Source organism: Melanerpes formicivorus, unplaced genomic scaffold (assembly GCF_026170545.1).
Source record: "Melanerpes formicivorus ecotype bairdi unplaced genomic scaffold, bMelFor1.0.p_v2 SCAF_23, whole genome shotgun sequence".
NCBI classification, from domain to species: Eukaryota; Metazoa; Chordata; class Aves; order Piciformes; family Picidae; genus Melanerpes; species Melanerpes formicivorus.
In genome coordinates this window covers 7,741,549-7,757,481 of record NW_027142375.1, presented here as the reverse complement: position 1 = coordinate 7,757,481, position 15,933 = coordinate 7,741,549, and the positions used below count along the sequence as shown (strand labels likewise).

General features: G+C 42.2%; 1 protein-coding gene across 1 annotated transcript in view; it reads right to left on the bottom strand.

Moving 5' to 3' along the window:
• Positions 1-15,933, bottom strand: part of RAPGEF5 (Rap guanine nucleotide exchange factor 5) — a 185,032-nt gene that overhangs the window by 35,113 nt on the left and 133,986 nt on the right. Inside the window, exons 12-16 of the mRNA XM_068152454.1 lie at positions 9,150-9,228; positions 6,545-6,689; positions 3,800-3,897; positions 2,688-2,718; positions 1,678-1,756 (exon numbers count right to left, since the gene is read on the bottom strand). Of these exons, the coding sequence (XP_068008555.1) occupies positions 1,678-1,756; positions 2,688-2,718; positions 3,800-3,897; positions 6,545-6,689; positions 9,150-9,228 (432 nt within the window). The remainder of the gene's footprint in view (positions 1-1,677; positions 1,757-2,687; positions 2,719-3,799; positions 3,898-6,544; positions 6,690-9,149; positions 9,229-15,933) is intronic.

Below are 15,933 nucleotides of genomic sequence, written 5' to 3'. Positions count from 1 at the left end.
AGATTGGACGTGGCACTTGGTGCCACGGTCTAGTCATGAGACCTGTGGTGACAGGTCGGACTCGATGATCCTCGAGGTCTCTTCCAACCTTGGCAGTACTGTGATACTGTGTAATGACAGTAATGTTATTCTGTAACTGGGCAACTAACATATTCTTTGGTTAATGCTGTTTAATGTTGACCTAAACCAACACACAGGTCAGGTCCTCACACACAACCATCACACTAATTCTCCCAAAGCCTGTTCCCTCATGCACCTTTCAGATGTCCTGCCTGTGGTATCTGTTGGCAGGGACCATGCCACCTCTTCAACAAGCCTGTGCTACTTCCCTGTGAGTTGCAGGAAGAAATGCCAGTGGGTGGAAGTGGTCACAGGCTGCAAGTTGCCCTTGTAATGATTATATTAGTGATTAAAATGTCTCCAGTCAAGTGTCCAACTCAGACAGACCCGTCTTCCACAAGCAGCATTGGTCAGCATCACTCCACCACACCAATGCTGTCCACTCTCAGCATCTGCCTCTCTGCAACTCCACTTTTCTTGTTCCATTCTCGCAATCCCATCATGTTCCATGGCTCATATTTTCACTCAAGATGTGAGATAAAAGCCATTTAGTCCACTTGGGGTTGGCCTTGCTGAGTCTTGTCCTTCCTGTCCCCGTGGCCATGCAGTCAGTACTCTTCCCTCCTCACTCAGCCATGAGCTGTCTCTGCCTTTCTAAAAAAGAGAATGAGTGTAGGGATTCTCATCCAGAATGAAGTAGCTGGGGATGTCCCTGTTCGCTGTGGCAGGGTGGGACAAGATGATCCTTGAGGGTGTCTTCCAATCTGCTGCATTCCTACTCTAAATAACATTTTTAGAAGCAACCTTGATAACATACATCTCAAATAAAGCTGTATTTGAAACACAGGAAGAGGATATCTATCCGCAGCACGGGGCAAGACTTGGCATCGAAGGAGCCGGTTTGGTCCTGTCACAAATGAGCACTAAAAATATACTGACTCCAAGTGAACTTCCAGAGTTTTGTTCCCAGCCAGAAACAAAATAAGTCATCAAAGGGCAAGACTTCAAGGTAGGAGGTCCTTCTGCTGGAGTACATGGTGTTATGTTCCTCTCTGCCTCGTTCCTCACACAGGCATTACAGGAGGGAGACAGCCTCACTGTGTTATTGCATTAGCAGCAGTGAAGGGAAATGGCCTTTGAAATGTCTGACATTAAAGCCAAGTGGCACCTTGCACTCCATGTGGAGATGTATTTGAGAAGAGAAGGAACTGAGGCGAGTTCCCAGAGTTAGCAGATCCTGGCCCACTTTACATGGCAGGCTTATTTGTTCACCTTTTGCAACCAAGATCTAGGTCAAGAGATGGAGAGCAGGAAATAGAGCAGGAATAATGCCTGGTGGAAGGACTGCCCAGCACTCCTAGGAGGCACAGCTCAGCTGCAGGGCTGCTGGAGGAACCAGATGGGGCAACAACCTCTTGAGATACCATGTCACTGCTGAACCCCTGCAAAGTGTGAGGCAAGAAGATACCCTTGTACAGTCAAATCTCTCTTCCTTTGAGTCCCTAGGGTCCTGTTCAGAGCTGTATGTCACTTTAAAAAAATTTACAATGAGCAGCCCTTGAGAAAAAAAAAATGTCAGTTTGGGAGTCTTCCCTCCACTCATTCAATCATACTTACTTTCTTCTGTTTCATTCATGGTTCCTTTGTGCTGCAGCCAGTTCTCCTTTAGACTGAATTGGTGGAAAAAGGTTTTATTCTGTGAGCGAGTAGGGAAACAAACAAAGGAAGAAAAAGAGACAAAAGTGACTCTTTGCATCCTTGCCCTTTATAAAGCAGTAACACACAGAACACCACAATTGGTCCACACATCTGGCCAAAAGCTTTTCTGTGTAGGAAATCCACCCACCCTTTCTTGGATCAGGGAACTGGGAGTTGCCTTACTAAGGCCAAGGTGGGGATTTTTGAGGAAGTGGGACATGCCAAGGCTGAGCAGTCTGCATGACTTGAGGTTCTCTGCAGTCATGTTCAAAGCCCGTTTCTCATACATTTATTCTTATACAAGTTTCCTAAGTACCAATCAGCCTAGTTAGCAATTTCACTGCAATCTCATGTTCCACCTTCCACATTTCCACAGCAACATTTTAAGTTTATTACATGCTTCACCTTCAGCCCAGTGAATTTGAGGAGCACAGCAATTCACCTCTGTGCAGTTTCCATGCCAACTTTCTCCAGCTTCATCTTCTCCCTCTGGTTAAATAAACAGTTTGCACGTTCTTCTATTTCCTTCTCTGTCCCTGTCACAGCAAACACCCTATCTGCTCTTTCTACTTGACATCCATGCCAATGTCTGTGCTCACAGCTTGGTTTGCCCAGGTTGCTAAATCTCTCCAGCCTGGCTGGGACATGCTTCTCCTGAATTCTGACATTTCATAGCACCTTGTTAAGATGCTAATACTGTCACAGCCACTGCAGGTTAGCTCACACAGCTAATATCCACGCTGCACAAGCAGAATAAAAGAATTCCTTTGGCATGGTTCCAGGTCTAACCTCACTGATGTATCCTGCCATGTTTTTGGCCACCAGTCATTTTCTGTTGAGAAACCAGGAAAAGAGAGGGAAGTGGGCAGAGGGGAAGAAACTGAGATTCTGTGTTATCCACCGACCAGCCACAATCAGGTTTGAATTACCTTTCGGTGAGGTGAGTACTCATCTACAGTGCTGAAACAAAGAAAGGAAAAGCATAATTATTCTTTCCAGCCAAAGCTTAGGAAAAGGAAGTTTTAGCTATTACAAAGTTTACAATGTCAGAAAGTTTGACTTTAACTGGTTGCCCTAGAATGGTAGCAGGGCTCCTTCAGGGAAAGCTAAAGGTGTCTGACTCAGCCAGAAAACTTTTCTTAGGACAAGTGGCAATGGTTTGAAATTAGGGAAGATAAGATTTGGGTTGGGTGTTAAGAGGAAGTTCTTTACCAGGGGTGTAATAGAAATACTGGAACAGGTTCCCCAGAGAGGTAGTTGAGGCCCTGTCCTTGGAGATACACAAATCAGGGTCAACAGACCTCTGGGAAACCTGATCTAATGGAGGATGTCCCTGAGCACTGCAGGGGGCTTGGACTAGATGACCTTTGAAGGTCCCTTCCAACCCAAACCCTTTCTATAATTCTATGATTCTATTTGCACAATGGATGCAGTGAAAAGCAACGCTGTCAGCCCTTGAGCCATCAAAGAACACAGACTCAGCTCAAGCCCCTGCACAAAGTAGTCAGGGTCACGCACAGGGACACAGTTCTTTCCGCTTCCCCAAAGTCCAAAGTGTAGAAACAAACTCCATTTGTTGGAAAAACATGTCAAGGATCAACATATTTTATAAATATCAGAATTACTAGTAAAATAATAACCCCAAGATGCCTACTGCAAAAGAGATCTGCTTCTCAGTACTGCAGACCACAGAGAGAGAATAAGAAAGGAGGTACAGTCTGAAGTCACAGACTGCAGCTTTTAAGGGAAGTTTTGCCAACTTTTCCACAAGGTGTTGCTCATCCCAACCAAAAGTGATGGGAGTGACTGTTAAACCACACACCACCCACACAGAAAAAAAACACACTGTTAAACCACACACATCAGAAAAGACCGAATAATCTAGTTTCAGTTTAAAGAAGAGATTATTTGTAACAGCAAATATATTACTGGTATCACTCATCACTTTTTCTTGCCTGAATTAAAGCAAGATGACAACCAGAAAAAAAAATATTCACTCTAAATAAAAGGAGCCTTGATCACAAGTATAATCAATACTTACTGTCGACGATGCATGCCAAGTATCTTCTGGAACTCCTTCAGGTCCTTCTCAAGAATGGGATATTCATACACATCATCTAACACATTCCTGTATATTGTCTGAAACACAAAACAGTACCTGCAAACATCTGAGAACTCAAAACATAAAGCATCACACAAGTGGACTAAATCACCTCAGAATCCAGCAGACTAAAACAAATTTCACCATTATACTTATGCAAGTGCCAGAGGGAGAGAATGTCCCTGAGAGGGCAAAACGTTGACACTCTTGTCCCCAAAAAGGAAGATTTAAAACATTTGTGGCTGTTACACAAAATCTGGGTTAGCTCAGAAGACCACACTACAGAGTATGAGTTCATACCATACCATCATCACTTATCCAAAACAGTAACAAACAGGCTCACTTGGTTAAGATGGAGAATGTTCTCCCTCGCTTTTCCATGCATTTTAAATTGAGTTGATGTCTCTCACAAACAAATAACAACATGCTCCTAGCTGTAAACCCATTAACACATAAATAAACCCTACTTCTTATTTTTTGGGGAGGCATTGTCCGAACATCAATCAGGAACCTCAGTTAAATATAAAAGACAATACCTCGGGTAAGAGGCAAACAAAGTGAATTGGCTTTCAGGATTGAAATGCTAGGGAATATTTTCACTATACATTTTCAGAATCTGCACATATAACCTTCTCCTTCCCTTCTAAACAAATGAGGATCATATGCATGAGCTGAGTCATCAGGTTTGCTTTAGCTCAATTAGTACTCCTACATTTGTACATTTTAGCATGAGTGATTCTGGCCTATAGAGCTATATATTGGTTTTGCACATATAGGTTCAATCACCATTAACATTACTGCTGTTTAATAATGTACAGAAGCCTTAAGCAGAGAAGTTGTATGACAATACACAGTCACACATCTCCATGACCAGCAAGACAAGCCCTGCCTCAGGACAGGTACAATGCAGTGTAACCTAAGTGATGGCTGGAATGTTGCCTTATTCCTAGTACAGGACTACACCTGTAGTGCCAAACAGCAAAAATCCTGAAGTCTCTAGTTCCATATGCAGTATGGAAGAAACCCAAGGCTTTCTCCAAATTTAGCTCAATTTTTGATCCCTTTGCTTTGAGTGAATGACTGAAGAGAATTAAAGAGCCCTGAAAATTATCTTGAGTTGCGGGACCTCGACAGACTGGACAGATGGGCAGAGTCCAACAGCATGAGATTCAACACATCCAAGTGCTGGGTTCCGCACATCGGCCACAACAACCCCATGCAGTGCTACAGGCTGGGGTCAGAGTGGCTGGAGAGCAGCCAGGTAGAGAGGGACCTGGGGGTGCTGGTTGATGGTAGGCTGAACATGAGCCTGCAGTGTGCCCAGGCAGCCAGGAGGGCCAATGGCATCCTGGCCTGCATCAGGAACAGTGTGGCCAGCAGGAGCAGGGAGGTCATTCTGCCCCTGTACACTGCACTGGTTAGGCCACACCTCGAGTCCTGTGTCCAGTTCTGGGCCCCTCAGTTTAGGAAGGAGGTTGACTTGCTGGAATGTGTCCAGAGAAGGGCAACAAAGTTGGTGAGGGGCTTGGAACACAAGCCCTATGAGGAGAGGCTGAGGGAGCTGGGGTTGCTTAGCCTGGAGAAGAGGAGACTCAGGGGTGACCTTATTGCTCTCTACAACTACCTTAAGGGAGGTTGTAGACAGGCAGAGGTTGGTCTCTTCTCCCAGGCAACCAGTATTAGAACAAGAGGACACAGTCTCAGGCTGCGCCAGGGGAGGTTTAGGCTGGAGGTCAGGAGGAAGTTTTACAGAGAGAGAGTGATTGCCCATTGGAATGGGCTGCCCGGGGAGGTGGTGGAGTCGCCATCACTGGAGTTGTTCAGGAGGAGACTTGATGGGGTGCTTGGTTGTATGGTTTAGTTGATTAGGTGGTGTTGGATGACAGGTTGGACATGATGATCTTGAAGGTCTCTTCCAACCTGGTCTGGTCTGGTCTATTCTATTCTATTCTTTCTCATTCAAAAAGATCAGAAGTTCATTGCTAATAATTTTATTTGTTAAAAATACATAAAGCTGTGCTGCTCTTCACGTCCACCTGACAAACACCATGGAATAGCACTTTTCCCCTCAGTCCAAGTAGTGTCTCTTACAAGGACCTCAAAACTTCCTGTCAGATCTGTGATCCTGTGGACACTGACTACAGACCCTGCTCTGGCAGACACAATCAGGAGAGTCAGAATGTGGCTCAGTTGGTAGCGCACATGACCCTTAATGGGAAGGTCGTTAGTTCAAGCCTGAAGTAGGTGGTAGTGTCCTCCCTACTCTAGTCATGAGGTGACAGGTTGGACTCAATGATCTTTGAGGTCTTTTCCAACCTTAGTGATACTAAATTAGACATAGCTCACTATAAGCTATACTGAATCAGCATGTCCAAAGGACTTCCACATCTTTGTAATTTTATTTCTTACCTTCATAACTGTTCCTGTTTTCTAGAAAGCATAGAAATTCTGTAAGTTTCATGTCTGAAAGTAATGTTTTTGATGTTGAATGTACTGACATTACAGGTTTTCTTTTCAAACTGACTATCTCCAAAGCATTCGAGGAAGACATAGGTAAATCATTTTACATTACAGGTTTCATTGGAGAAAATGTATGCATGAAACATTTTGCTTTATAAATTTTGCTCTTTAGATACTGCATGTTAATGAAACAGCGCTGAAATGCACCAGAAAGCATTTCCATACCTTTAAAAACTGTTTTAAATGCTCATCTTCATGTAACCAGTCCTTGTAGAGAGAAGTCCACTGAGACACCAAATGCAAGACTTTTCGTTTCCTACAGGACACATCTGAGTCGTCTTCTTTCCCTTGGTGGTTCTTAGCACAATAGGTACAATAGGTTAAGGGACAAATAATTATGTGTCACTGAAACTTAGAAGAAAATTTACATCCATCTCATTTGCTAATGAAAGATTATTACTTTTTTCCAGTACACTACTCAGCTTTAAATGGTTTCTCCTGTCTGGAACTTGAGGAGTCTCATCAGCTTTTTGGAATTAAATTCTCGGTAATAGAAATGTCAATTTGCCCTCTGTGCCAGCAGGACTTTTTTTCCCTTTATAGATTAGGGAGGCAATTCTATAAAAGTGAAATCAATTCAAAAGGAATTGTACAATGTTGAGTCATATCATCTCTGCAGAGCTGCGAATGAAGCTTCGTCCTGTACACAGATGCCAACATCAGTGTCCGTGGGAAGGAGGACAATGCGTCATTAACAACAACAAAGGAGCCAGGCAAAGGAAGTCAGTTTCTTTTTCCCTGCACAAATTACATGATCTGCAGGAACAACATCATTTTAATAATAACAAAAATAGTGAAAGAGTCTATTTCCAGCACTGTTCTCCATTCACACAGCAAGAAAACCAAATGACAGAAGACCTCCACTGTATACATCGTGTCTGTCCCTTCACTATTCTTTCCTTTATTAGGTAACAAAGATGATGTTTTCACCACAAAAGGGAAAGAGAAGGGAAAAAAAGAAGCAGCAAGTTCATTTTATAGCTACAACTTCATTCAAACAATGCTTCAAAGTTTATGAAAGTGATTTGAAATATAGGAAAAGAAGTCTTTTATCTCAGAATGAGTTAAACTTACATACTGCATCAAATTTAGTTTAGAAAAGAAGAGGCTGAGGGGATACCTCATTGCTCTCTACAACTACCTGAAAGGACATTATAGAGAGGCTGGTGCTGGTCTCTTCTCACAGGTAATTAGTGATCGGACAAAAGGGAATGGCCTCAAGCTACGTCTGGGTAGGTTTAGACTGGACACTAGGAATACTTTTTTCCCCAGCAAGAATGGTCAGGCATTGGAATGTGCTGTCTAGGGAGGTGGTTGAGTCACCAAGCCTGGATGTGTTTACAGGTTGTTTGGATGTGGTGCTTGGGGACATGGTTTAGGGGTGAACTTTGTGGAGTAGGGTTATCAGCTGGACTGTCTTTTCCAACCTGAATGTTTCTGTGATTCTGTGACATCATTAAAGTAGCTGAGATTGTATGAACCTTATCATTCATTTTTTAATCTCCATGTATTTCAGGTACTCTGAAATGATATGTAGGTACTCTAAGAATTAACATACAGGTCTTAATCCCAACGAAAATGTTATTCTCTAAGAGTTTAAAGAGGGGGTTTTTATCTTTAAATAAAACCAACAGAGATAAGATTGTGTTGTTGCAATGAGTTAAGCATCTGTTGCATTCCTAAGTAAACATGCACACACATAATTGTATCTGGTTTGGATACAGGCTTATTCAGAGGTAGCTTTAGCTTTGTGCATTCAGCTTCAGAACAGGAATTTTCCTTCTATTGATTGCTCAGCTATGATGAATTCTCAATGTTTTAATAGGTGAATATAGATCATATTTACAGGCTGAGTAGGGGAACTCATATCCAGATTTGGAATTAATGTTTCTGGATTGAATCTTTTCCTCCACATCCCATTTCAGTTAAGAAAACAATAGAACCTGAACTTTGGGAAGTGACATATTTAATTCCAAATAGCAAAAAAAGACTTACAAAAATTGGACTGGAGAAGAGACCTTGTAAAACCAGCTAAACTAGATCATCCAAGTCCATTCCAGCTAGTGCACCCTGAGACAGGCTCAAGTAATACCCCATGGTATTCTTAGAATACATTTTCTAGTTTCTTCTCCTTAATACTCACCAATAACAAAGATTTTACTGTCTCACACATCCTCCACTCTAGTGTTTTTCTTAATGTTAATAAATAAACAACTTTCCTACTGTCTAACACGGGAAGGTATTACAGCAATTTAATCTCATACTACTCTTGTTCCATCCGGCACTGAGATGGCAATTAGATTCTTCCCTTTCTACTTAGGTACCTGAAAGATTGCCCCCTACATAGTTTCTCTGTTTTTTCCAGTAAGCCAATTCTCATTCTTTAAATCCTTCTTTTTAATAAAAACAGTAAATAACAATAACAACAACAATAATAATTTATCAATACTGGCAATTCCCACTGTTCTCTTCTAAAGCTTCTCCTTTTTGTTCATGCATTTTTTTGGGGTGTGAAACCAAAATCTCAGGTGCAGTCCAGCTATTAAGCCACAGTAAAGGTTAGCAAATTGTTCTCTTACCTCACCATTCTCATATGCAGCTTCAAAATAATCACCTTGGGTTGTATGTCAATAATGCCAATATGCAAAGAAGAAAACTAGGCACGCATCCCAGGCATGCAATTTACTGTGTTTTATATAAGGTCTGACAATAGATAAACCTAGGTATAAGCATCTGACTCCTGTTAGTCCAAGATTTCATAAAAGGATATTGCCTCAGAAGTGCCTGGCACAAGTCATCAGTTGTCATGAAGACTGTGTACGTGAGAAGGAAGTCGTCCAGGAGAGTTTCTGCAGAGGAAGACATAAAAGCCCAAAGTATGATATGTTAGTGAGAGAAAGAAGACAGTATCTCCTTGTGCTTGGGTGCATGGCAGGAATGGGATCCCCTCTCAGAAAAAAAGCATGGTCCAAAGCACAGAGAATATATCAAAGTAAAATTTCAGCAGTTAACAGTGCTGCCCCTGCAGAGGATCCGATCCTTTATTTTACAAGCACATCCTGAGCTCTGAAAGAACTAAGCACAAATACACCCAAAATAAGCCACAGCTCAGGATTCAGTGAGAAAGAGTGCTTATCACAAATACCAGCAACCTGCTTGGCCCTGCTGCATGCATAGCAACCTTTGGACCAGCTATGTCATTCTGGAAATTCAGAAAAAGGCTTTTAGCACTAGGAGAGAGAAAACTGTGATTGCCACATACCGTGACTGACATCTACACACATTAGCTGAGAGCTAGGGAGTAAATATATTCAAACCTCAGCTGCTTAGTCTTATGGGCATCAGTGCTGAGAAGTTCTCTGTAAGGTTTATTTAAATACATTAAGGAAGGTTTTTTTCTCTACCTGTTTTTTTAACAAAGTTACAAAAATAGGCTGATGATGCTTCCCTAGCAGGTCATCTCTACCCACTGCTGCAGTAGCACCTCAGGTTGTCAAGACAAGCAGCACTGCCAGTTCAGGCCTCAGTGTAACCTGTTCAAGCCTCGTTCCCATGCTACATTAGCTTTAGGATTTTTCCAAACCTTTACCACATACAGCAGAAAGCTGAAAGGATTGGGTTGTTCTAGGATGACAGGTCTTAGGGGTAACTTTATGATGATCTTCCATGGCCCACTGGCAGACTAGAGATAAAACTAAGCCATACTTCTCCTGGAAGTGTGCAACAAAGTACTAATTGAATACCATCAGAGATTGCAACAAAGGAAAATTTGTCTCGATACAAGAGATTTTTACTCCTTTTTCTCCTGTGAGGAGGATCTACCACTCTGTCAGGTTGCTTAGGCAGACTGTAGAATCTCCAGCAACACATATTCAGGGCTTCCCTAGGCAAAGTTCTGAACAACATGGTCTTACTAGACCTGCTTCAAGGAAGGATTGGACCAGGTGCCTTCACACATCCCTTTCAACTGAAGCTATTCCACAGTTCTTAAACAAATTTGGTCCCAATTTCAGTGAACTGCTCAATATATGATATGTGATCTGGGAATGAATTTTTCTTTGGTTCACAAACACAATTTACAGTTTTCTGCTAACACACAAGGGAATTATATCAGTCCTTTTAACCCCCAAATGAAAATGTTTACATTTGGGGGGTTGTTTCTATTTTTTTCTTCCCCAAATAGTAAGATTTTCCTGGAGTTTTGAGGATTTGATGTTCACTGCACTTCTTTGAATTCTAGCAGCTATACTACGTTCCCTTGAACAAGAAAACGTTTTTTTTGCACCACCTATATTATCAGATAAGAACAGGAACATAGACAGAGAGTGGCCTGCATTAGGAATAGTGTGGCCAGCAGGAACAGGGAGGTCATAGTGCCCCTATACTCTGCTTTGGTTAGGCCACACCTTGAGTACTGTGTCCAGTTCTGGGCCCCTCAGTTTAAGAAGGACATCGAGACACTTGAACGTGTCCAGAGAAGGGCAACAAGGCTGGGGAGAGGCCTTGAGCACAAGCCCTATGAGGAGAGGCTGAGGGAGCTGGGATTGTTTAGCCTGGAGAAGAGGAGGCTCAGGGGCGACCTCATTGCCCTCTACAACTACCTGAGGGGTGGTTGTGGCCGGGATGGGGGTGGTCTCTTCTCCCACGAAACCAGCACCAGAACAAGGGGACACAGTCTCAAGCTGCACCAGGGGAGGTTTAGACTCGAGGTGAGGAGGAAGTTCTTCACTGAGCGAGTCATTGGTCATTGGAACGGGTTGCCCAGGGAGGTGGTTGAGTCACCATCCCTGGAGGCGTTGAAGAGGGGATTGGACGTGGCACTTGGTGCCATGGTCTAGTCATGGGGTCTGTGTTGATACGTTGGACTTGATGATCCTTGAGGCCCTTTCCAACCTAAGTTATACTGTGATACTGTGATACTGTGAAAAATAGCAGAAATAATTCAGGTTCTATTGCAAAGAAAAAAATTCCTTTAGCAGTATGACTAGTTATTACTGGTTAATGTTGATTGCTCAGTGCTGATTTAACTGGTGGATTTACAACAGCAAAGACTAAGGGCCCCACATGAGAGAGGGTGTGACTGTTTTAGGCTGTGCCTTTAAGAAAGGGACAGTTGCTGTGCCGGAACACTCTGGCTGAAGGTTTTGAAAACATTCAGATATTCTAAACGAACTTCATTGGTAGATAGGTAAAACGCAACTTTAAGTTTTAGTTCAGTTTGAGTCTCACTCAGTTCCAGTCTGTTCTGTCTTTTCAGCCTGCCTCTCTCTGAGCAACTAGCCGGAGCTGACCTTGAATAACAGATAAGAGAACTAATCTTTGCATGCGCTTTGAGCCTAGCAGAATTTCATCTTTAATAATTACCTTTTCTCTCTCTCTCTAACCCCTTTTTGGGAAAAAAGGGAGGTAGGGGGAGAGAGGGGGTACAGGGCGGGGAATCCACCTCCGGAGGAGGAGGAGGAGGGAGTTTTGTTCTGTATTACTTTCTTTGCTGTGTATTTCTGTATATATTGTAAATATTGTATATTGTGTAGATATCCATTTGCATTTCATCCTGCTTGTAAATATAGCTTTAATTCATCTTGCTTCTCTGACTGAGTTAGCTGTGGTTTCTTTCGTTGTGGGGGAGGGAGAACTGAACCTTCTCTCACCACCACAGAGGGCTGAGCCCAAATTTCTGTGTACTGCTCTTCTCAATATTTGCTTGCTCTATTCCAGTCCAAACTAGTGCTTGTGTATGAGTGTGCAACTGAGAGCATCCCAGCAGCTTTTCATGCTAAGGCTGCGATTTCACTATAATTTAGACCAATTTCAGCTGCAGTTGCCTTGGATCTCCTTGTCAGTAAATTATTGACCCCATAGCTGTGGTGCAGGATGGCAGTAAGAATTCATCCAGGTATCACTCAAAGCCAGATATCATGGGGATATTATTACGTGGATGGATAGCAAATGACAGCCCACCCTGGGAGCATGAGATTCAAAATGCCTCCACTGTCTTATAAAAATAAAGAATATAGACTAAATCTAGCTAGATCAATGCATTTAACTCAGCTGGTCTAGAAAGAGTCCTCATGCAAAGACAGATAGCTAAACCTCCTTGCATCCAGAAACAAAACAATTAAGTTCTTTATATTTCACCAGCATTGTTAAAATGGTGCAAAGGATTATCTCTGCATAAAAAGAATATTTCTGTCTCAGTAAATGAAAAGACATTGTGAACAGCTTGTTCCCTATCTGAAAGGTCATCCATTCATTCTGTTGAACATCTTTTTGGAGGGTACAATGCCGCTATTAAAGTTGAAGGTTTCACAAACATTTATTTGGAAATGGCTGATGTTGGAGTCAACAACCACATTTTTGTTCTTCACTAAACTACACGACTGTGCAGTGATCACATGAAGTCAAGGGGATGTTTACAGCAGAAGATTCTCCAGCCTTCTACTCTGTATAGGTGGCATTTGAGTTTCAGCAATACTTTTTCTAAAGGCATGGCTATCCATGCAAATACTTGCTGAAGCAAAACTCCAATGCTCATCAACGACCAATAGAATAGAATAGAATAGAACAGAATAGAATAGACCAGACCAGGTTGGAAGAAACGTTCAAGATCATCGTGTCCAACCCATCAACCAATCCAACCCACCTAAACAACTAACCCATGGCACCAAGCACTCCATCAAGGCTCCTCCTGAACACCTCCAATGATGGTGACTCCACCACCTCCCCAGGCAGCCCATTCCAATGGGCAATCACTCTCTCTCTGTACAGAACTTCTTCCTAACATCCAGCCTAAACCTCCCCTGGCGCAGCCTGAGACTGTGTCCTCTTGTTCTGGTGCTGGCTGCCTGGGAGAAGAGACCTTCTGCAACTGTTCATAATGGCATGACTTTATCCTACTAAATGGTGTAAAAATACCAACTCAAGAGTTCACTTTTTTTATCTGATGATCTGCCTTCAATTCTTTCAGCATCCCAAAGTGCTGGGGAGGGAAGTTCTGGACTGTTTTTCCTACAATTCAAAGGTTTTTTTTTCTTTGGTTTTTTTTTGGCTTAGATTTTTAGCAAGAGGTCACAAATGCACTTCTCTCCAACTGAGAGGAGAGAAAAATCCAAGTTGTGCATTTGTTCAGATAACTGACAATTGATTTTAAGCCCTCTGTTGATCTCCTTCTCTCTGCATGCTGTCATACATTCACCTAGTCACAATCTCAGGCATCTAACAACCTTATCAAAATAAGGTATATCACTCAGACAAATTAAAATCGTATGTATGTATATATAGTGATTCCTTTGGGTTTTTTCCCTTCTAAATGTAGGAAATGCTAAAAAGAAGAACAAAATTTCGTAAATTATGATTCTGCAGCTTGTATATAGCCTAGGCCTCTTCAAATTGCTTCTGAATCTGTTTAGAACTTTAAACCCTGAAGGAATATTTTGAACAAAAACGGCCTGGGCTCTACGTGTCGTCCATTAATAGCATCACTCATCCATTAAATTACTTTAACAAGTAAGCACTGAAAGTGCTTTTGCTGGATTAAATATCTATTACCAGACATCACCTAAAGACTACAAAAACATTTATACTTTAAAATACTTGCACCAGCTTGTAGGTATTTCCCTGAAGTCCCACTGTCCTCTGTAACTATCTTCATTATTTTCTTCTAAATGTTCTGTAATTTAAAATCATTCCACAATGTGTGGTTTGGCTTTTGGTTTATGCCATAGCAAGCACATAAAACCTGAGGGTTTACTGGTGCTTCAAAAATAATTTGTTTAAAGCAAACAACTGCACCCTTCTCAGAGACTTTTGGACACGAATACACATCCAAAAAAAATAATGATTTGCTGGTCTTACCCTGCAAACAGATGGAAATGGTAACCATGAGAGAATTTCTTCACTCTGTTACTAATGGCCACTAGGATCAGTAAATTTGAATGAGGAAGAACTTCTAAGTGTAGGAGTTGGACTGATAATTATGAACAGAAGTCTTTCTGGGGTTTTTCTCTTTAGTCACAGTTGATTTAAGAGGTGGGGGTGGGGGAAAAGGCACTTCCAGTCAAATCATTAATTATTGATAGTGTAATGGGACGGAGATTGGAGTCAATACAGCTGACCAATATGATCGAGTATTGTTCCTTTATTGTTCCTGTACTGCAGGCCTATAGTGAGAGTATAGCACAGTAAAGTAAAGCAAAGAAGAAGAAGGGAAAGGAAAGGTAGGAGTGCGTATCAAGGGAACTTCTACAACTTATATAAACTCGGAGATCACCATTAGCACAGCTTCATTGGTTCCCTATGAGTGACCACACATTGCACTATCATAGATTATTGGTCCAACTACTAGAGACACGCGAGGTTGTTGATGCAGGTGCATGTCCTCTTGTCCCAAGACAACTTTCTGTGTTTATAGCTACCAGTGTCCTGCTTTAGTTACATGCTGCAGGCACAGCACTGTTTTGCTACACCGCTAGCTGGCTCTGCACTTATGCTGAGCATGGGCTACCACCATGTCAGGCTCTAGGCCTGCACTGCCAGATGGCTCACACTGCTCATTGCTGGCATTGCCACAATAGTGCACTACAGACCCACTCAGAATGGCAGTGAAGCACAGATCTCTGCTTTTAAATTTCACTGTCTCCCAGGTTCTGCATAACTTTGTGCCCATCTTCACCATTATTCCTATGGAAAAAGCTTTCCTGGTATTTGTAGCAAATGGGGAGAATGAAAAAAATGCCCTGTAACAGCTGGCAAAGAAAAGCCAGCACTGGAAGGGAAGTCTTTGTGCAAGAGCCTGTGATGCCATGCTATTTTTTAATTTCTCTTCTTCATGAATTTTTTATTTAATCATTTTCTTCTAGCCATCAATCTAATATTTTCTTCCCCTCCTTTGTTCCTCACATCTTTCCTTTATTTGACTAAGCAATTATTACAAAGTATGCAGTCAGCTTGCAGCTACGGAATTTTTTGTTTCAAAGACAATTTCAAGCATTTTAAAGCTTCATTAAGACGTGCAACAGAACCAGCACGGGTTCAAGGGGCTGCTGTTCTTGCGGCTCGCTGGGAGCAGCCTTAGGCAGTAATCTCACCACACCAAATGTGTGGGAGGACCATAGGCATAAAAATAATATCAATGCAGGCACCGCGCTTGAGTGTTATTAAATAATCAATTCACACCAGCTTCTGCTGAGATAGTTTCTCACACGCTGTTTCCCTTCCTTCCCCCAGGTGAAATAAGGCAGCACAGACACCAGCTTTACTGGGGGCAGCTAGTACCACCCTTCCCACCTTTCTATGATGTAGAAGTCCTTCTGCAAGATATACTCAGGGTGGCTGAAAGAGCAATATATAGACATGGGATGTTCTCACACGTCAACTACCACAGGAGCATTTGCTTTCAGCTGGTTACTGAAGGACCCAGCAACAATTTCTACATGAGAAACTGCAACTGTATTGCCTGTTCAAGCTGATGACAGCCAACAGTAACAACAGTGTATTTGGTGAGGAAGAGTGATCTGGAGTCCCAGAGGCAGTAAATCATCATATATTTGGATAAA